The sequence below is a fragment of the Nicotiana attenuata genome, unplaced genomic scaffold (genome assembly GCF_001879085.1).
Source record: "Nicotiana attenuata strain UT unplaced genomic scaffold, NIATTr2, whole genome shotgun sequence".
Lineage (NCBI taxonomy): Eukaryota > Viridiplantae > Streptophyta > Magnoliopsida > Solanales > Solanaceae > Nicotiana > Nicotiana attenuata.
In genome coordinates, this window is record NW_017670925.1 from 146,233 (window position 1) to 169,445 (window position 23,213).

At 37.9% G+C, this 23,213-nt stretch overlaps 1 protein-coding gene across 1 annotated transcript; it reads left to right on the forward strand.

Moving 5' to 3' along the window:
* The first annotated feature begins 12,556 nt into the window (after nt 1-12,556).
* Nucleotides 12,557-13,664, forward strand: LOC109244530 (ethylene-responsive transcription factor 4-like). Its single transcript, XM_019411637.1, has one exon. The coding sequence runs from the start codon at nt 12,692-12,694 to the stop codon at nt 13,406-13,408; it is 717 nt and encodes a 238-aa protein (XP_019267182.1). The 5' UTR covers nt 12,557-12,691; the 3' UTR covers nt 13,409-13,664.
* Nucleotides 13,665-23,213: the final 9,549 nt, after the last annotated feature.

A 23,213-nucleotide genomic window follows, 5' to 3' on the forward strand; every position in this document is an offset into this window, starting at 1 on the left:
CATCCGCGATTTTGGGTCATTTTTCCTCCATGGTTGATCATTTTGAGAGCTTCTTGGTGGATATTAAAGAGGGATTCAAGGGGAATCGATTGGAGGTAAGATTTTTTAACTTAAAACTCGTTTTTATTGTGTAATCTACCTAGAAATTCATGGAACTTAAGCAAAATTGGAAGAAACTAGAGCTTGAGATTTTGAAATTTGATTTAGGGATTTGAGGGACCATTTGAGGTCGGATTTGAGTACTTTTGGTATGTATGAACTCGTGAGGAGATGAGGAACCTATTGATGTAAAAAATTTTGAGTTTCGAGAAGTGGGCCCGGGGCTCGGGTTTTGCTAATTTTGAGATTTTTGATATTTTTCGATTGTTTTCGATTGGGTATTGTTCCCTTAGCATATTGTGATGTATTCGCTCTGATTTTGGATAGATTCGACGCGCGTGGAGGCCGAATTAAGAGGCAAAGGCGTCGCGAGCTAGAGATTTCGCCGGTTCAAGGTGAGTAATGATTGTAAATGATATCCTGAGGGTTTGAAACCCCGGATTTGCACACCGTAGTGCTATATTGAGGTGACTTGCACGCCGGATAACGAGTGTGGGGTAGAGCACCGTTGAGAGATTGTGACTTGGTCCGTCCCGATTGACGATTTTACCGCGTATTTGACTGAAATTTATTTGTTATCAACATGATTTGGGCTGATTGCCAAATTTGGGCTTCGTGCCAATTATCTGAACCCTTCGGGGACTTTTATCACTGTTTCCTCACTATTTTGATATACTACTTGAACTCAGTCCTGTTGATTATACTGTTATACAAACTCAGCCGCTTTAATTGAACTTTGAGACTTAAATGATATTTCCACTATTGTTTGGGCTGAGCACTACTATTTATTTGATGCCCGAGGGGCTTATGATGTTTTCTGGACTGAGTGAGGCCGAGGACCATATGTGAAGATATGTTGAGTGATGTGAGGAGGCTTTCAGGCCTTGAGTGTGATGTGAGAAGGCTTTCAGGCCTTGAGTGTGATGTGAGAAGGCTTTCAGGCCTTGAGTGTGATGTGAGGAGGCTTTCAGGCCTTATGAGTGATGTGAGAAGGCTTTTAGGCCTTATGTTATATGCCACGAGGTGGCTTGATATTGCGCTTGGGCCATAAGGGGCCCCTCCCGGAGTCTGGACACCCCCAGTGAGCGCCGTCGACGAGATACGGATCGGGTTGCACGCCGCAGCGAGATGTGGATCGGGCTGCACGCCGCAACTACTGTTCTGAGAGTGATTAGAGAGAGAGAGCCCGAGGGGCTGAGAGTGTTTCTGAGAGTGAGCCCGAGGGGCTGGTACTGTTTTGAGATATTGCCCGAGGGGCGAACTTTTACGTGCTCATCTCGCATATCTACTTGCCTTTTTACCTGTTATACTTTGGTATTTGTGCCCGAGGGGCGGATTTTTCTGTGCTTATCAGCACTATCTGTTTTGAAATCGTTTCGTAACTATTGAAAAGATCATTTTAAAGGAGATTTAAACTAAGCCAATATATTTCTAAAGATTTCACAGCTTCACTGTTTTTCTCTAAGGATTGTACCCTGCTTCTATACAGCATGTTGGTTGCATTACGTAATTTCTTACTGCTCAGTTGTTATTTACCTTTATTACTCACTGAGTTGGAGTACTCACTTTACTCCCTGCACCTCGTGTGCAGTTGCAGGTATTTATTCTCCCGGTAGCGGGTATTGGCTGTTTGGAGGTAGAGCTGTAGTAGTTTAGCGAGGTGACTGCCAGCGTTCGCAGCACCGTTTCTTTCTATGTTATTCATTATTCTTGTTCAGTGTATTTCTAGACTTGTAAATGTAACCACATCCTTATAGATGCTCATGACTTTTGACACCCCGATTAGGGCTGTGTCGGGATAGTTCTACTATTATTATCTATGTTTCCGCAAATTATTGTTATTAAATCATGCTTCATAATTGCTTAAATGGTGATTTACTGCTTAAAAGAGGTGTTCTGTATTGGTCTGGCTGGCCTTGTCTTCACGAGAGGCGCCATCACGACCGAGTTTGGGAGTTGGGTCGTGACAAGTTGGTATCAGAGCCTAGGTTACTAGGTCTCACGAGTCATGAGCAGGTTTAGTAGAGTCTCGCGGATCGGTACAGAGACGTCTGTATTTATCCTAGAGAGGCTGCAGAACCTCTAGGAAAACTTCACATTCTTGAATCCTTATCGTGCGTCCTTGATTCAGCTTGAAAAGAAACTCTTGAAATTCCTTCCACGCGTTTGTATGCACGCATGAGCGCTCAGTATCAGATGTGCCTTGATGGCTTGTGATTCCCCGATTAAGGGGCGAGTTGTGATCTCTGTGAGTTTGATGTTGGGCCAGTCTGGAGGGCTTGAAGCCAAATCTTTGCCTATGGCTTGAGCACCGACGTGCTGATTGTGTGAGTAAGTGTTTTGAACTTATATGTTCGGTATTGTCCTTATTAGTGGAAGTGACGGCTGGGTAGTTATGTAAAGAGTGTATTAGTACTGCGAGATGTATCTATGTGACTTGGAAGTGACGAGGAAGGTCTGCTGGATGGTAGATGAACTATTAAGTGTATAATTTCCATTGTGATTAGATGTGTAGCTTCGAGTTATGGGCGCGTGAAGAATCTTTTCGTGTCTCCTAGTTGGGAGTGAAGTAAATTTTATGTTGCGCTATGAGTTCAGACTCAGGAAGACTAAGTGACTGCGGACAGTTTACGACGGTGGAAGGTATACAGAAATATTATATTGAGGCAAGCAGGTGGGTTATCTCCTGCGGAGCGATCTGAAGTGGTGTGATCCCGATGTGTATGTTAGAAGATCTCATGTGTAATTGAAAAGTACGTGTTGAAATGTGAAATTTTGGGTCGCTTAAGAGAGTGGGCTTAACTGTTGCGGGGATGAATGCGAGGTTTGTAGAAGATTTACAGTACTAGATAATCTGTGTTTTCACAAACTTATAAATGATTTGAGTTTAATCTCGCTATGGTATGGTAGCATCAATAGAGTAAAAGTGTTATGAGTTATTGAGCGTATCTTGATCTATGGCTTCGAGCCAAGTGGGGGAGTCAGCTGTGAGCAGTTGATTGCACGATTAGGTTCTATGTTGGTTCCAGTTTGGGGCATGCGAGTGAATTAGCTATGGCTCGAGTAAAGGAAAATTTCGGCAAAAGTTATATTATGCTTTATAGGGTATGAGAATCACGGAATGTCTAGAGTTGTTATTGGTAAAGAATGCTCGGTGCATAGAGCAGGAAGTTGCTTGGTTGTACTGGGATGAGGATTTCATTCTGCAGTATCAGAGTGCCAACGAGGCACGGGCGATTCTGTTCGTTGGGTCAGGTAAATGGTAGCTTGAATAAGAGGGAATGACTTGCGAGAATAGTTCTAATGTGTTCAAGAGTTTGTATACATCAATTGAGTGCTCTAGAGTTGCATGTGTGGTTAGAAACTGTATTTTCATTGGAAGGGGTTCAGATTTGTGGTATTTCTATGTTAATTATGGAGTTCTATGTATCATTATCAGGAAAGTAAAGGTAGCAGATTCGGATTCGCAGGAAGTTCTTCAGATTGAAGTATTCGGGAGCGTGATGTTTCTGGTAATATTTGAGAGAGTATTCAGCGGCTTATAGGTCCTAGACAGTGTGGTCTTGTGCTTGGGTCTCGTGTAGTGAGCCTAGGACCGAGAGATTGTGGTCCTACAACAAGAGGGAGCATCAAGTTGAAAATGAATCAGAAGGAAATTCAAATAGATGGAATGGTTTGATAGTAGACCGAGTCGGTATGGAAAGGATATGAGTAATTCCTTGTGTGTGTTCGAGGTAATGAATTCTTACAAGTATTTTGCAGAAATGCTCTTGGGTTTTGATGGCTTGCTTAGCTTGGTCTAGTTAGAATGATTCAGCCCTGGCAGTTTAGTTTGTGCAAATGGAATTGGGAAAGAGTTCTTGTTGGGTTTTACCGTGGTTTGGAGATGTATATTTTCTATGGGCATGCGGAGCATGGGATGTGTAATGATTTTTCTTCTAAATGGGATCAATGGAAGTTATTGGCTAGATGAGTTACAGTTCAGTTCTGAAAGGAAGTTCATAAAACTCTTAGGCAACGGGTAGCCTCAGGTAATCAAGGAAATGGTACTGCTAATCGAAAGTGATTGGGCGGGCGTATATGTTTCAGAAAAAGGGTAATGTGATCAAACTGATGATACTTCGGTAGTATTGCGGCACTTTCTTGTTGGGTCGACTGGTGATATTCGGGTTGCTTGGTGGCACAGGGAAATTTTAGACTATCTATCGTAGGATGATTGGGTATTAAAGGTATGGCATCTGTTCGGACGGCGAAATTTGGATCGGATATGATGATTCATGTGCTGGGTGTATGTGGAGACGGAAGTTCTCGTATTCAGGCTATGATGTGGTATGTTAGATTCGAATGTGTTCCTTGTGGTCGGGCATGTCGCCGGGCGAGGTTGTTGATTTCGGTATTGATTTGGTGCCGGGCACCGTATCGTAGGGCACCGGCGGAGTTAAGGAGTTGTGAGAATAGCTTCAGGATCCCTTAATAAGGAGTTCGTTGGTAGACCAATGTGGATGCGTGTCCTAGCTTGAGTCGGCTTGGTTGGCTCCGAATTGTATGGTTGAGGGATATGTGGATTCGATTGTTTTTGAGCTTGTTAGTGATTCGGGGAGATCTATGAGTTGCTTTTCTCTGTTGTGAGACGTTAAGATTTGTTGGTTATGGGCACATGTGGTGAGGTTCTATCGGGAATTCATAGTGGAAGTCGAGCAGGAAGAGTAATTTGGTGTTGCTCGGTGAATGGAGTATCGGTTATAATCTATCGGGTTGCGTGGCGTGTGTTATTTGTTTCACCGTGGGTGTAATGATTTGCTTTGGTTCAAGACATCAAATTGTGTGAGGCTGTCGATTCTTGAGCATAGTGATTTGAGGTGTTTCATGTGTAACAGTGTTTGGATAGGATCACGCATTGTAGCGAGGCTACGTGGAAATATGACCTTTCGGGGTAGATTCATGTGTTCTATTTCTATGATGTGAGACGGGGTCTCAGCTCTGTGTTGTGATGGTACTGATGAGCTTGAGGTACAACTCTTTCGTTTGGGGTCATTTTCATGATTTGAGGATATTCAGACTGTTTCTTATTGGTGCGCGAATTATGTAAGTTGTGGCTTAGGCCTGTATCGATATGTCATGTCACTAGAGAGGTGTGTTGGATTCGAGGTGATCGTTGGGGTCATTAATGAATACGAACGAATTTGATTTCAGCTTGTCGGAAGGATAATATCAAGGTTCGGCTCGGAAATCTGCTATGGTATTAGCCAAAAGGGAAGTGGCTTCATGAATGGTTGACCTGAGAAATCGTTATGGTTTATTACGTGTTTCATTTATCGTTGGCAGTATATGAAAGTGTCGGAATGATACTTTAGCTAATAAGAGGTTTTCTATCGATATTTGGTTGTTGTGGGCAGCTGCTGTGAATGGAAGTTATCGCGGCATGTGTTTGAGTTATGTGGTATATCGTACAATTGCACCTGAGGTTGCAGGCATGGGCTATTACAGCTGGTTCGGGACTATTCAGAGTGTAGGTGTGAGGTTTTGATCGTAATGATAGTTTCAGAAGTGAAAGTGTGGTTCTATGGCTTATGGACTAGGATGGATTGTGAAATTTCAGCTATGTTGTGTTATCGGACCTATATGAGATAGGGTGACTTGGGATCACCCCCGGGTATATGCATGGTAAGGTTATTCAGCGAGTGTTTGGCTTTTAGAACAACTCTGGGTACGTTCGAGGACGAACGTGTGTTTAAGTGGGGGAGGATGTAACGACCCGACCGGTCGTTTTGAGCTTTTGCACTTCGCCAGTTCTCGAGCATGACTTGCCCCGTGTAATGTATTATGACTGATGTAGACCGTTGGTTTTGGTTTTTCAGGAAAATCGGAAAAGAATTTGAAAGAACAGTCTCAGTTGAAAGCTTGGAATTTGAAAGGTTTGACCAAGAGTTAACTTATTTGTATATGAGCTCGGGTCGGAGTTTTTATGATTTGGTTAGCTTCATTGGGTGATTTATGACTTAGGAGCATGATCGGAATTGGTTTTGGAGGTCCGGTGTAGAATTAGGTTTGAATTGGCGAAGTTGGTATTTTGGTGAATTCCGGTTGATAGGTGAGATTTTGATTCGAGGGTCGGAATGGAATTCCGAGAGTTGCTGTAGCTTTGTTATGTGATTTGGGATGTGTGTGCAAAATTTCAGGTCATTCGGAGGTGATTTGGTTGGGTTATTTATCAAATGCGTGTTTCGGAAGTTTTTGAAGAACTTAGGCTTGAATTCGATGAGTTTTGAGTAATTTGATGTTGTTTGAGGTGTTTTGATGATTGGAACAAGTTTGAATGAGGTTATGGGTTATGTTGGTAGGTTTGGTTGAGGTCCTGAGGGCCTCGGGTGAGTTTTGGATGGTCAATCGGACTATTTTCTAAGTTTAAAAGTTGCAGAATTTCAGTTCAGGTGTTGCAGAGATTTATCTCTTCGCGTTCGCGTAGAAGGAAATTGGAAGGCATGAATTTAAGCCTTCGCGTTCACGTTTGAAGTCCCGCGTTCGCGGAAGGCTAAGATATTGCGCTTCGCGTTCGCATGGACCTGCTCGCGTTCGCGTATAAGGAGTTGGGGTCCAGCGGATTTGCTCTTCGCGTTCGCATCATGTGAGTCGCGTTCGCGTAGGTATGAGGAATAAAGCATCGCGTTTGCGGTGTGGGTATCGCGTTCGCGTAAGGTTAATTTTGGATAAAACAAAAATGTAAGGAAGTTCAGAACTGGGCAGAATGTTTTAAGTCACTTCATCCGCGATTTTGGGTCATTTTTCCTCCATGGTTGATCATTTTGAGAGCTTCTTGGTGGAGATTAAAGAGGGATTCAAGGGGAATCGATTGGAGATAAGATTTTTGAACTTAAAACTCATTTTTATTGTGTAATCTACCTAGAAATTTATGGAACTTAAGCAAAAATGGAAGAAACTAGGGCTTGAGATTTTGAAATTTGATTTGAGGATTTGAGGGACCATTTGAGGTCGGATTTGAGTACTTTTGGTATGTATGAACTCGTGAGGAGATGAGGAACCTATTGATGTGAAAATTTTCGAGTTTCGAGAAGTGGGCTCGGAGCTCGGGTTTTGCTAATTTCGAGATTTTTGATATTTTTTGATTGTTTTCGATTAGGTATTGTTCCCTTAGCATATTGTGATGTATTCGCTCTGATTTTGGATAGATTCGACGCGCGTGGAGGCCGAATTGAAAGGCAAAGGCGTCGCGAGCTAGAGATTTCGCCGGTTCGAGGTGAGTAATGATTGTAAATGATATCCTGAGGGTTTGAAACCCCGGATTTGCACACCATAGTGCTATATTGAGGTGACTTGCACGCCGGATAGCGAGCGTAGGGTAGAGCACCGTTGAGGGATTGTGACTTGGCCCGTCCCGATTGACGATTTTACCGCGTATTTGACTGAAATGTATTTGTTATCAACATGATTTGGGATGATTGCCATATTTGGGCTTCATGCCAATTATCTGAACCCTTCGGGGATTTTTATCACTTTTTCCTCACTATTTTGATATACTACTTGAACTCAGTCTTGTTGATTATACTGTTTTACAAACTCAGCCGCTTTAATTGAACTTTGAGACTTAAATGATATTTCCACTATTGTTTGGGCTGAGCACTACTATTTATTTGATGCCTGAGGGGCTTATGATGTTTTCTGGATAGAGTGAGGCCGAGGGCCATATGTGAGGATATGTTGAGTGATGTGAGGAGGCTTTCAGGCCTTGAGTGTGATGTGAGAAGGCTTTCAGGTCTTGAGTGTGATGTGAGAAGGCTTTCAGGCCTTGAGTGTGATGTGAGAAGGCTTTCAGGACTTGAGTGTGATGTGAGGAGGCTTTCAGGCCTTATGAGTGATGTGAGAAGGCTTTCAGGCCTTATGTTATATGCCACGAGGTGGCTTGATATTGCGCTTGGGCCGTAAGGGGCCCCTCCCGGAGTCTGCACACCCCTAGTGAGCGTCGTCGACGAGATATGGATCGGGTTGCACGCCGCAGCGAGATGTGGATCGGGTTGTACGCCGCAGCGGTTACTATATGATACTGTTCTGAGAGTGATCAGAGAGAGAGAGCCCGAGGGGCTGAGAGTGTTTCTGAGAGTGAGCCCGAGGGGCTGGTACTGTTTTGAGATATTGCCCGAGGGGCGAACTTTTACGTGCTCATCTTGCATATCTACTTGCCTTTTTACCTGTTATACTGTGGTATTTGTGCCCGAGGGGCGGATTTTTCTGTGCTTATCAGCACTAACTATTTTGAAATCATTTCATAACTGTTGAAAAGATCATTTTAAAGGAGATTTAAACTGAGCCAATATATTTCTAAAGATTTCACATCTTCACTGTTTTTCTCTAAGGATTGTACCCTGCTTCTATACAGCATGTTGGTTGCATTACGTGATTTCTTACTGCTCAGTTGTTATTTACCTTTATTACTCACTGAGTTGGAGTACTCACTTTACTCCCTGCTCCTCGTGTGCAGTTGCAGGTATTTATTCACCCGGTAGCGGGTATTGGCTGTTTGGAGGCAGAGCTGTAGTAGTTTAGCGAGGTGACTGCCAGTGTTCGCAGCGCCGTTTCTTTCTATGTTATTCATTATTCTTGTTCAGTGTATTTCTAGACTTGTAATTGTAATCACATCCTTATAGATGCTCATGACTTGTGACACCCCGATTAGGGCTGTGTCGGGATGGTTCTACTATTATTATCTATGTTTTCAGAAATTATTGTTATTAAATCATGCTTCATAATTGCTTAAATGGTGATTTACTGCTTAAAAGAGGTTCTATATTGGTCTGGCTGGCCTTGTCTTCACGAGAGGCGTCATCACGACCGGGTTTGGGAGTTGGGTCGTGACAAAGATAGTGTTAGAGTTTGAGATAATCATGAACTCTTCTACGATAGAAGAGCAGCAATTGAATCCCAGTCAAACTCTGATCACTAACCTATTAAATGTTAGTGTTGTTTTCTTTTACAGGTAATGCACACAAGCAGATGTTAAACTTAAATTGAGAGCAAAAGAGCAAGGCGATTTTGCAAGCAATTTATGTGTGATTCGAATGTGCAATCCTGAAGTTACTTGAACGAGATAGAAGAACCAGTTCCTAGTGTCTATCTTTTATTCTAGTTCAATTGTAGTAGGTGATTTTACATTGTACCTTTCAGCTTTCATAGAAGCAATTGTATTAGGTACCTAAAGTGTTCAAGTTAGAGTTAACTTGAAGTTGTCGCAAAAGTTGAGGCTGTGTGCCACAACGGGATCAGAGTTAATCCTTAGGTTTACAAAGAGTTTTTGTAAATGTTGTTTTGGCTCAGTGCTTTTAGTAGAAGTTTGGGAAAATCCTACTGCGTAGTAGGTCATGGTTTTTTCACCTTTTGAGCCAGGTATTTTCCACGTAAAAATCTCTATGTTCTTTATTTTATGTATTTATTATTTTGCAAAAAGCAGTAGTTGTAACATCTAGAAGAACTAGGTTCTTCTATTGCGAAAATTGAGTACCACACAAATCACCCCCTCCCCCCTTATGTGGTGTTGACGCTTAAAACATCATACTTGAATTTTTTTTCTACTTTTTTCGAAAATTTTCAATTCTTATGTCCTAACGCCCACCTAGGGTCTATTTAGAAAGTCACCTAGTAATTGGAATCAGTGTAATTACTAGGGTGTAATTACATAGCCTAGTAATTACGACGATCTGTTTGTTTGTCATAACGTAATTACAGTGTAATTACAAGTGTACTATTTGGTTGCACAAGTGTATTACACAATTAAATTAAATTTTAAATGAAATAATTATCAAAATTTAAAAGCTATATAATAAATATATGCCTATAAATATTTTTTTATAAGTATAAATGATATTGGATTTGGTATTTAAGATCCATATATTTTCTTGATATTCATTAATTAGTAATCATATATTTATAGCTAATATTGCAAATATAATTGATATATATTTTTCAAATTAATAATTTTTAGTTTAATTAATTATAAAAACTAAAAACTTACGTTTTCTAAGTAATCATGGAATGTATGTTTGATAAAATAAATTAATATTTATAAATATAATGTCATAACATTATGCAAACATTTGACAAAACTAATCTAAAAATTCTAACTAAAAAATGAACAACATGCAATGTGAAATAACAAGTCAATACTACTAAAATAAGTAAATTGGAGCAATATATATAACACAATTTTAAAATCCCGCAAAAAAAAAATACTTTAACATATATCAAATTCCAACATAATAAAAATAAGTTCTAATATAGCTTAAGATTAGGAAACATAATAAGTTTATAACCTCATTTAACAACGAAATTCTACTTTAATGACATCACTCATCATATGCCATATTTGTTAATGACTCCTTATTTCTAATATTAGGAGATGTAGTTTCAAAAACTAGAATAATATTGCGGTTACGCAAATGAAAAAAATAAAACAAATAAGAAATAAAATATACGAGCAACTACATGGAATCACGCAAAGTAAAGGTAGATAAATAAAAGATAAATAATGTATAAGAAAAATATATTTTAAATTTAAAAAAAGAAATTAAAAAGTAATAATAAAACTAAAAAATTAAATAATGGAAATAAAGACAACAACAACAACAACATACCATTATTATCCCACACCGTGGGGTATGGGTAAGGTAGTGTGTACGCAGACCTTACCCCTACCTTGTGAGGATAGAGATGTTGTTTCGAATAGAAGTAGAAGCACCATAATAAAGTAATAAAGAAAATAAATTAAAATAAAAATAAAAAAGGAAGAAATTAAAATTAACCCTGTAATTAAATAGTGTACCACCAATTCTCACTTCCCCCTTGAGAATTGGAGAGTGTATTTATACTCCTCCAATTAAACCCAATTCATGCTGACCAAGTAATTAATTGGCCAGACAAACATGTTAAATTGTATAATTACACTCAATTATACTCAAATTCAATACCTATGTGGCTTTCTAAACAGGCTCCTAATATAGACACACAAAATTAATGGGGTTTCCTAAAATCCGAAAATAGTAAAACCTCCAGTCAAACTTTATTAAATGATAAATGTAAACCAACCAAACAGGAAATACTCTTAAATAGAGCTGAGCTACCAATATAACCATAAATAATGTAAAATTTCACGTGATTCACACGCGCGGCTATGAAGCTTGAGAGAACCCATGAGAAGGAATAAATTGCTGTTGTCATGTAAATAAAAAAACCTGCTGGTTTTGGACAGAACCTTGGGCGGACATGCCGGCTTTTAGGTAAGTTATAGTATCCAAAACTTTTATACAAACACGCGTACATAGACGTGTCTTGTCTTTAATTGGTCCGCCGAATGGGGCGGCGAGCCGATCATTTTGGGCCCCACCACAAATGCATTACCCTGAGGAAACAAAAAGGGACCCGCCGACCCGCCGCCAACCGTCCGTAACGGATCCATATCATGCGGCGGTTTATTGAGCACCGCCGAGTCGCCGACAACTCGCCTTCACCAATTATCTCCGGTTCCATTTAGTTCCCTATCTTACAGTTACTATATTTTAGTAAAATTTTTGTTGGAAATAATGAATTTCAACAAAATTAAAGTTTTGATCTCATAAATATCAAAATAATACCAAGTTTTTTTTTCAATGTACCTTGGTTATATTTTAATATTTTCTTAGTAAACTTTGAAGTAATTATATTGCATTTCACTAAGCACCTCTAATTGTGTCATCAAAAATTCGTTAGTCATAATATGAATTGCATTTAAACTAATGATATATATGGCATTTTTAGTTACCATAATTGAAAATTTGTTGTTTACTCTATTATTTCTAAAAAAAGTTTAAATCCTCCGAGTTATGTTTTATTTATTGCAGAATAAAAAATGTTAAGACGTAACCTTTTATAAAAGTAATTAATTAAATTAATTCAATATAACGATATACACTACGTGAATTTCTATCACGTAACGTAAATGACAAAATTTATTTATTTCGTGTCGACAAATTTATCCTTTTTTAAACTTAATTCAACAAAGAATTAAGTTTGCAACATGATTTGGTATTTTCCCTCAAATTCCCATAGAAAATAGTTTCTCCTCCACATTTTTTGAGCTAAAAAAGAATACCCAAATTTATTTATTTTTTGGTTACTAAAAATGCCTAAATTTTAAAAAAAAATTTCTATTCTTTTCTTCCATTTCTTGCTCCGATTCCGAAACGTGGCATCTTGAAATAAAATACAGACAAATAGCCCATGCACCTCTCAATTACATTTAAAGCAGTCACATAATGTATAGATACAAAATTGTATACGTACATCCCACGTATCCCAATTTACCATACAAAATTCAAAAATGCCACGTAATATTTGTGGTCCCCACATTTCATCAGTCAAAGCCTCCATTGACTGTGCTCCCCTTAACCAGTTTCCTATTTAAGCAGCTCTTTTCCCCCTACATTTCCTCTCAGCCGTGCCCTAATTCTCTATAATGACTCATTCAAATTTCATGTGCATTTTCTTACGTACAAATTAGAAGTAATATATATAGATATAACACGTACAGAAAGTGGCGGAGTGTACGTAAATGGCGCCGAAAGAAAAAGGTACGGCGGCGATGCCGACGGTGACGGCGGCGGGGAAAGTGAACGGAGTTTCAAAGGAGGTGCATTATAGAGGTGTACGGAAAAGGCCGTGGGGGAGATATGCAGCGGAAATTAGAGATCCAGGGAAAAAGAGCCGTGTTTGGCTTGGCACCTTTGATACGGCGGAGGACGCCGCCAGAGCTTATGATGCGGCGGCGAGAGAATTTCGCGGAGCTAAAGCGAAGACGAATTTTCCGATTTTAGAGCCGGAGATCGTAAAGTTACCTAATGGAAATCGTAGTCCGAGCCAGAGCAGTACCGTTGAAAACTCGCCGCCGGTTATGCCGGAGAACTCGCCGCCGGCAGTCATGTTGGACGCTTCGCCGTTGAATCTCAGCCTCGGTGGATCCGGTAGTTTATTTAGCAACGGTGTGGGTAGGTTTTTGTTCCAGAACCATCTATTTCACGGTTCTCCGGTCGCCGGAGGTATGACGCCGGTGAATCATGTGTACTATTTGGAAGCTCTGCAACGAGAGCAAGTGATTTCTTCATATCAAAAAAGTTGCCGGAAAACGGCGGAGTTTATCGCCGGTTGTGGTGGAGGCGCCTCCGGCGAGTCCGACTCATCGTCGGTGATTGATTTTATGGGCCACGATCTAAAGCCCACTACCAGGCCCATTAATCTTGACCTTAATCTTCCTCCGCCAGAAAACATGTAAAACTTTCTGTTTTACATGATTTTTAACTTTTGTTTAATTAGTTGTAATCTTATTTAATTTGTAATCTCCCTTTTAATTTTCAGAAATTGTAGGAAAGGGAACAAAATTAATAGAGAAACGTAGTCTAATATTATGGGTAATTAACGGTGAGAGTAGCCGGCGACGTTTTATTATGCGTATGAATTATCACCGTGTTTATGTGAATATCAAAGATCTGATCTTTCAGAAAAAGTTTTCTTTTTTGTTATTTCAGTTATTTGCATACTTATTCCCTATTGAATTTAAGTTATGTCCATTGATTGATAGTGAAAATTCTTTTTACACTTAATAAATTTTTAACTTAGATTAGTTATGTAAATTTTCTTTATGCCATAGAACATAAATTCCTCTGGAAATGGGAAAGAGATTTTGGCACGGGTGGTCTGTGATATACTTTATAGTACGGACATGGCACTCACATACAATAAACATACGCGGACAAGATTTAAACTCTATATATTTAACTTTTAAGGTTTATATTATTGAATTCATTATATTTTAAAAGCTATGGGTTCATATATTATTTTTGTAATTTTAATGAATTTTTATATACAAATTTTATTTTGCGTCAAAATTATGGGTTCAATTGAACCAGTCAGTAGAATACTACATCCGCATCTGGTGAGCAGTGGCGTAGCACCCCTATGCCAAGGGTGGTCAAGCGCACGCCCTTGGCCGAAAAATTACATTGCATTTATAAGTTAAATATTACTTTCTATGGTTATATATTATATTTTCAACACCCTTAACATAGTTGAGTGAGCGATTCGGGATGGTCAAAATGACTTGTTGTTTACGCATTCAAAGTCTGACCATTTTATTTGCGAAAACTAAGCGAAAACTCCCATAAATGGTCTATTTGATTCTTTTTCAATCCAAAAATTTCCTAATAAATAACTCTTAAAACTTAAAATTTGTGTAGAAATAAACAACTAATCATAAAAGTCATTTTTAAACCAAAGCTTATTTCTTAATTAAATTTTATAATTTAAAAATCAAGCTCTCTACAAACTACAAATTCTCTCGACTCTCTCTTTCTTTTAGTTTTATGCTTACTTTTATTAGTAAAATTTCTATTTGTCTTTCTGTTATTTTAATTTTTATTTATAAAATTATAGTTCTATTAAAAGTTGTTTTTATTGTTTAGCTAAATATTGTGTAGTTTGATATAAAAAATTTAGTACATCATTTATCGACAAAAAAAAATATTATTGACTTGTTTAAAGTTTGAATATCTTTAGCAGAGTTCCTAACTACGCCACCGCCAGCGAGAAAGATTGGCTCTTGACAATCATGGATATGCCGCCACGTGGATTATTGCCCCCATTTTATAGGCTGTTAAGGTAATAAATGCGTGTACCAATTATACTACTACGTATCATACGAAGTACTATAAACACGTACGTATTGAAAGACGGCTTATGACAGTAGCCTACTTCCTTTGTAAATTCCCTTTTATAAAAACACAACTGAATTATTTTAGAGAAATGTTATTTTGGAGAATTAGTTGCAGTGGCGGATCCAGGATTTTAAAGTCATGAGTGCTTGCCATTAAAATTTTAAAAAAAGAGGAAAAAAAAGTTTTGTTGTGAGTGCTCACTCAATATTTATCTAAATATTTGCATAATTACCTATACAAATTACTAAATATGATCAAAAGTAATGGGTGCTTAAGTACCCATAAGTGTGTATGTAAATCCGCCAATGACTAGTTGAACACTTACTTTATTTTGGGTTTTGATAAACAAGAAATCACTAGGACCATTGGCGCACAACGGTATGTTTGAAATTTAATGGATAATCGACTCGTTTTTTTATTTTTATTTTTACTCTACTTAAGTTTTTGTTGTAACAAAGTTTGAAATATGATATATGTCTAACTCACACATTATGTACAACATTTACCCACTAAACTAAAGCTCGGAGGGCTATTAAACACCTTTTTTATAAGAAAACTTCTTCAGTAATTTCTCAATAAAACTTTATAAATTTTTATTTTCAAAAGGTTGTTAAAGGAATTACGGTAAACGATAGTCTAGTGTATAAAGTATCTCGCGTTCAAGCAGAGCACAAGAATGAGTCCCACCTAAATAAAATGATGTAGACAGTCTATCATAATATAAGTATTAGTTACTGCTTACAGAGCTTGAACCCATGATCTTGAATTAAAGAAATTACAATATTCCTTTTAAAGAAAGAACAATCTAGTTTGTCACAAATATTTAATGCATTTAAAGGATAATGAATATGACATTATTAATGAATAAAGAATACTCACTCCGGTCCACTTTAAGTGATTTTTTTGACTTTTTTCACACACGTTAAGGAATTCACTTTTTAGCATTAATTAACAATGAAATTGATTATATTAACATTAATTTGCTCATTGGAAATATAACTAGCTGCTAGACAATTTTAAAAAAATAAAAAATTTATTCCTTTTTAATATCTAAAATATCAAACATTGTAGACCATAAAAAAAAGGCAAAAAATCCCTTAAAATAGACCGGAGGATGCAAACATGTGGGTACAGTGAGGTGAGCTGAAGTAAAGGGTAGAATAATTATAGAGCTATCACATTGATTAAGACAATCCACCAAAATCAAGAAACATAAGTAAAAATTATTACTATAAGTAATAAGAAGCCAAATATTAATCCCTAATTAATGTTCTTATTATAACCAAATTAAACAAACTGTTAACCCTCGCCAGCCGCAGGTTGCAAAGGAAGGAATCTGCAAACAATTAAGAAAGCAACACTTAATCTATTTAACCTCAAAACAACTTTAATCCAAACTAAAATTAAATAAGCAATATTTCAAGCCAACTCTTGTCCAGTACGTTTAAGTGAAGAAGAACGTGTAGATTAGAAGTTTTTCATTGTATTTCATATGATATCATTACTTTTTAAGGGCAAAAGAACTCGTACACAAAATATTTTGTATTTACGCAGGGTCTAGGGAAGAGTTGTACTACAAGGAATGTAACGTAGAAAGTCTGTCATGATACAAGCATTAGTAATTACTTTCACGGTCTGAACTTGTGACATATAAGTTATACGGAGACAATTTTATCGTTCCTTGAAGGTAGCTTTTCCTTCTCCCCAACCGCTGTCATGTCCCGCTACGCTAGTTCTACTGTGCTTTCCTTCCCTATCTATCACTCGTTAGAGAGTCAAAGAAATTTCTGTTTTTTGAATCACAAACTCTCACATATATTTTGATTTTTAATTATGAAATGAGCAATTAATTTTTATGTAGTTCAAAAGTTGAAACTTAAAAATAAAAATTAAAAAGATTCTTTATGAGACGAGGATAAATTTAGCGCGTAATGTTCACGCTCCAAACCGAGTGGAGAATGACGAGTGCGGTGGTTGATAATAAATTAGAGGTAGACCGAAAGCAATCAACTGAAGTGTTGACTGGAGATTCGAGCGCGTGGCACGTGTTGCTACCTGCCGTCTGATCTCATTTTATTTTTAAATCACAATTCTAGTTTATTCAAACAGTAGTTTGGGAGACAAAAGGTAGGGCCCACGTGGACTCGACCGACCGAACTGGAGTGAAAACGCGGCTGCCGCTTTTCGTGGGTCCCAATAGTTTTGATCATCTAATTTCAGCGAGAGTACATACCCCTTGCATTAGTTATAGGTAGTGGCAGCAAAATGAATAAAAAAAAGAGAAAAAGGCTAAAATTGTTCCTATACCATCGAAAATTAGTCACGTTTATATTCGTTTTTACTTTCGGTCTAAATATATATCTGTAGTTAAGAAAATAGGCAAAAATATCCCCAACCCTAACGACTGTCCATGATTCAGCAACGAATATGACACGGTAGACTCCATATCACTATTTATTTTCCATCTGTAATAATAAATAACTAATGCCACGTAATTTTCTCTTTCTCACCTTCGCTACCATTCATAGACGTCATCTACCCATGTTCTGACCACCGCAACACCTTCTTCAACGTAGGTCGATCCACACTTCTCACTAAGTTGTGAATTCCATTCAGAAATTGAAGCCTCTTTTTTCAATTTCAGTTCATATGTGACAATTTCATCGCAACCTCATATCGAACTTGCACTTTATATTGGATGTGTCATTGATATTTGGGTCAATTGAGGAGCTTGATGTCATAATTTAATTTTTTCCGATCATTGATAACAGGATGGATCGAATCAAAGTTTGAAGAACAGCCGAAACCACCATCATCTTCAACTTTCATCCTTGATTCTTACAGTGGTGCCTCCCCCCTACCCCCCCCCCCTCCCCCCTCCTTTTTTTTCTTCTTTTCTTCGCATTTTCTTTATGATGTGATTTCATCCACTTAATGTCTCTGTAATATCTCAATTGTAGTACCATTATTTTTTTTGGTTGGCGGATGAAGGTTGGTGTGGAATTGTATCATTATATTGAAGTTTATTCTGGTCTAGCTATGGTGTTTGCGAAAAGTTCTAAAATTTGGGGGTGTTGCCACATGGTGAAAAAGAGGAGGCAGTTCTGTGTATTGAGAAGGTGTAGGTCTAGGAAGTATTTATGGTGAAGATAGACTTGAAGTGATGCTGATGTCTACGCCAGGTATGTCAATAATTTGCAGCGACGCCAACACCATTTTTTTCCGGCGAAATTTTATTACTAAAGTATAATGGTAGAGTGCAAGAGAGAGAAAGTGGAGGGATTTTGATGGTAGGGAAAACGACAGAGAACAAAGAGAAAAGGAAAAAGAATAAATATTTAGAATGAAAAAGATAATTACATGGCACTTTTAATTGAGGGGCCCCTTGCCATAGTGGATATCCGTTAGTGTTGAGGATATTTTTGCCTACTTTCTTAACGGCAGGTACATATTTGGACCGAAAGTAGAAACGGGTATAAACGTGACTAATTTTTGATAGTATAGGCACAAATCTGGCCTTTTTCCCAAAAAACAATTATATTATTCACAAAAAAAAAATATAGATTGGATAATAAAAATTTTAAAAATGGATCAAATATAGATAAGAATTATATTATCTACTTAGAGAATAGATAAGCAATGATTTAACTTTTACATTTTTAAAGAATTAAATTGGGGGTTCCTCACGCTTGAGAGACTAGGAATTCTCCAAAAAGTGATTATATTCAAAAAGTTATGGATAATATGAATAACTCATTTTTTATCCATATTAAATATGACTCAGATCGAAAAATTTATCCATTGGTTAACTCATTTTTTATCCGTATTGAATATGAGTCGGATCAAATAATTTATCCATTTTTGCATTACTTGTTTTGTACCTGTCCATATTCGACCCGAACCGTCTATTTATCACCCCTAGTTCTAGGTATTCCCCTGACTCTAGGATTATTATTATCTGGATTATTTTTTTATAAATAAAATTATTTAATATATATATTGGTGGAAGATAATAGATATTCGGTAAAAATAATTGAGATGTGTTTAAGTTGATTTGAACACCATAATTTAATAAAAAAATTAAACATTTGAAGCTGGTAAATATGGCATATTCTTTTGGGACTGGTTGCCATAATGTTTTCTAACAGTAGTCGTCAGTTTCAGAAAATGAAAGGAGAATACATACAGGGAATATAAAGAAGGGGAAGCACCTGTCCTATTTTACACATTTGCTGATAATTAGGACTGAGGAAAAGGATGACCTCATTCATTTGGTGTCGTTACCATTTATGTTACAGTGTAACACAGTTTTCTTCAAATATTAATAGAAAAAATGAACTATTTATTTTTTTAAAAACATTCTATACTAAGAACTAGGGGTGTACATAGGTCGGGTTGGTTCAGATTTTGCAATAAACAAACCAAATCAATTGTGTCGGGTTATTAAATTTAAAGACCAAACCAATAAAATTGGGGTTTTTCAATCTCGATTTTTCTCGGGTTTAAATCTTCGTAGCACAAAACATATAACTTGTGCTTCAAATATTTCTTTATTCCTAGTAAGATACAACTATATAAGATATTTTTCAAGAAAATAATACAAAATATGAGATGTGTCATGAAAATATCCTAAAATATTCAAATAAAGACAACAAAATCACGTAATATAAATATTGCTAATTAAAAAGTCATAATAAAAATAAACATAATCTAAAAGTACTAAGTCATACTAAAATAAGTAGATTAATAAGGGAGTATTAATTACATGACTAAGCGCTAAAGAAAAAATAAAAATAGGTCATGCATTTTTATCTAAATCATTGCAAAAAATAAATAAATAGATATTCAATACATTGTCATTTGTAGTATTGAATTGAATGTATTTGTTTGCATTAGTATTGATTTGATTTTGGTTTGGGCTTTTGTTAGCATTTGAGTTACTAATATTAATGACTATAAAATGTATTGGGACATTCAAAAGTTCTAAGTCCAAACTTGAAATAATACCTTATAAGATAAAATTATGAAAAAGTTTAAGGAATATTTATAAATTACATTACAATAAGTATATTTATATATTAAATAAATCTAAAATTTTTATATATATAATGTCGGATTGGTCTGGTTTCGATTTGACTTTCTTTAATTAAAATCATAGCAAATCAATTATGGTCGAATTTTTATTTCCAATACCAAACCAAATCAAACCAAATCATAATGGGTTTGGTGTGTAAACCAGGCATAAATCAAAAACGAAATAGATTTACGCAACCATATTCTTTTGGAGTAAAAAAGCAAATGGGCGTGAATAGAGGTGACGTGTCGGTATAAAACAGACAGTTATACAGATTAGTCGGCTGGTAAAGATATACGGATATTGGTGAGTGGGACCCGTCGACGGAAAAAGAAACGGCTGCGTCATACATTTACGTTTAGTGCCAACTTTACTGTGAAGCCGACAAAAACAATTACGCTATATTTAAGGAGACTAATGGAAGAAAAAAAGGAAGGTGTGTATGGCATGGGCGGCTGTCAATTAGAAAATAATTAATATTATTTTCTTATAAGTAGAGATTTTAATTAATAACTGTATGGGTCGAAATCTAAGCAAACAAGAATTAGCGTGAAGAGAAACGACAAAAAGTTACTTGGGCCGAAGTCGTATTCGTACAACGCTATAGCGACATGCACCTCGGCCGAGGTCATGTACTTAGAATGCTTGTACGGTGAATTGGGTGTTGCGGCATTTCAGAGGGTCAATCTGTAATACAGTTAAATGACTCAAGTACTCTGGCTAATGACTGCTGGGTAAATGAGAATACCAATATATATACTAGGTGAGAGAACGAAGAAAGAGGGCTAACACACAAACACACACAGAGACATATCTTTACAAATGAAAGGGGATCTTCATCTTTGGGCTCTTCGTCAAGGAGAGAGAAAAAAGGAAGCTTAGATCCTCAGTATCCACTATTAGTTGCATTATGTCAAGTGTATGCGGGTCAACCTTGTTCGAGAACGGTGACCTTTTTATCTATGTATTCTTCATTTATCATCTAATATTATGAGAATCATCATCCTTTTATCATATTATGTGATTCAATCATGGTAATAGTTAAATTTTATATTCAGTTACGTTTAATTATTTATATCTCCTACTTCAGATCTAGGATAAATTATCTTTGGCTAGGATTTACCTCAAACCTTCATACTTAATTAGTTCAATAAAAAAGTCTTAAACTTTTTGGTCGAACAATTTGGCGCCGTCTGTGGGGATTTTCTAGCCCAAGCCTTAGTTCCCTCTAGATCCAAACATGGTCTTAGCTCTATCTCCCATTCGGTGAAGTTTCATCCTTTCATTACGAATGTCGACTTGCGAAACTGGTCGATAAACCCCCGAAACCGCCAAACCAACCAAGGATAAATCCTTACACGAAACCGGATTTATGCCTGGTTTACACATTAAAACTGCGTTGCGCCACAGCAGCAACCCTGATGCATTGTGAACATGAGCCATCATAGTGGGACTACGACTACGCATACCAAACGCGTCGTAATCCCATTTCTAGGTTAGTACCCAACACCTCCTACATCCTGCGCATATCACCTTCGCTCCTACTATATGAGACGATGCTTATTGTGTAATTTACTGACTAAAATACTCCTCGTATGTATGTTTGTGGTATGACTTACATATCTGCCATCTCTGCGCGCCCGAGACTGAGACGAACTGCGACTCGAACTCGAGACCCTAATGGGGGGAGTGGATCGTCCACCCACGAGATGCCAAAGCTCACCAGTGACGAGGCTGAGCGCAAAGCCGAAGCCGACATCAGGCCGGAAACTAGTACCATGATACAGAACAAGGCGAGCCGCCCTGCGGCGCGATCCCTAGTTCATTGCCGAACGAGGGAACTCCCCAGGTCCAAAGAGCGCAGCCTTCGAGGGAAACATGGCCAATCCCCCTCATTCATCCGCTAAACAGCCAACCAAGGTAACAGATTATTCCATGTACTTCTAACCTGCTATTCCTTCTTAAAAAAAGAGTGAAGTGAAACAGAGAACAGGGACGTCTTCCCATATACGCGAACGAAGGCTAGCCGACATACAGGCTCTAAGTTCCTCCCTACGACAAACGGCAAATCGGGAAAACCCTCCACATTGTACCATACTACGAATAACAGACAAACGACTCAGAATAAGTCGGTCATTAAGAAACAATCTCCATAGCCTGGGACTGGGCGGTGAGCCCATGGAACGTACAGTCTCACCAACACAAGCAGAACATGAACACGAAAAGCTTGCTTGTATGCTCGCCATGGCGATGCTACGCCAATTCAGCCGACTAAATACCAAGGCGCCCATAAGACCAAGAAATAAGTTCATCGCCCGTCCCGTCAACGGTCTCTCTAGGCCGAGCAATGAAGGGACTAGATAGACTAGGACTCACCCCGACGCATACATAAACTATGCAGCAACGCATGATATTCTCCAATGAAAGCAAGATTAGATAAACTGGGACTCACCCCGACGCATGCATAAACGATGCAGCAACGAGTAATATTCTCCAATAAAAGCAAGGCAGCATGCAACATTCTTACCACTCCACCGAGCCCGCACATCACCAAGCTGAAGTAAAATTCGACGTCGTTCGAATTAACAAGCCAAAGTTCGACCTCGCTCAAACTTCGAACAGGTTACAATTCGACCTCGCTCGAACTCCTAACCGGATACAATTCGACCTCGCTCTAATTTATACCCTTACGGCCCCTGGACATCGCCAAGCGAAAGTAAAATTCGACGTTGTTCGAATCAACAAGCCAAAGTTCGACCTCACTCGAATTTTTACCCTTACGGCCGTCGACCATCGCCAAAGAGCAAAATTCGACTTTCATTCAAGCTAATAAAGTTCGACCTCGCTCAAACTAACAAAGTAAGGGTCGACCCCGTTCGAACTAACGATATGAGATCTGACCTCGCTCGAATCAGGAGCTAAATTCGACCTCATTCGAATTCCTAATTAAAAATCAGGGACTCATCGCCGGAAAATCTGAAGATCTTTTTCAAAAAAAATGAAGAAAGAAAGTCTGAGATATGCAACCAAAGGCAAACCAACTATCTTATTCAGAATATATACACATGCAACAACGTCTTACAAAAGGCCAAAAGCGGGCCCCCGTAAAAAGAAAAACAAGCAACAACAAAAGAACAAAAAAGCTAAGTACAAAAAAACTACAAAAACTTCTCTCGGCCTCATCTTCACCACCGTCCTCGCCAGTGTTGTCATCATCAGAAGAAAGCCCATCTTCAATCTTAGCACCCCCACCGGCCTGCGGTGTAATAGGTTCATAACCGCAGGCAAGACGA

Coding starts and splice junctions, on each gene's coding strand:
- LOC109244530 (XM_019411637.1), top strand. CDS start 12,692: ATGGCGCCGAAAGAAAAAGGTACGGCGGCGATGCCGACGGTGACGGCG.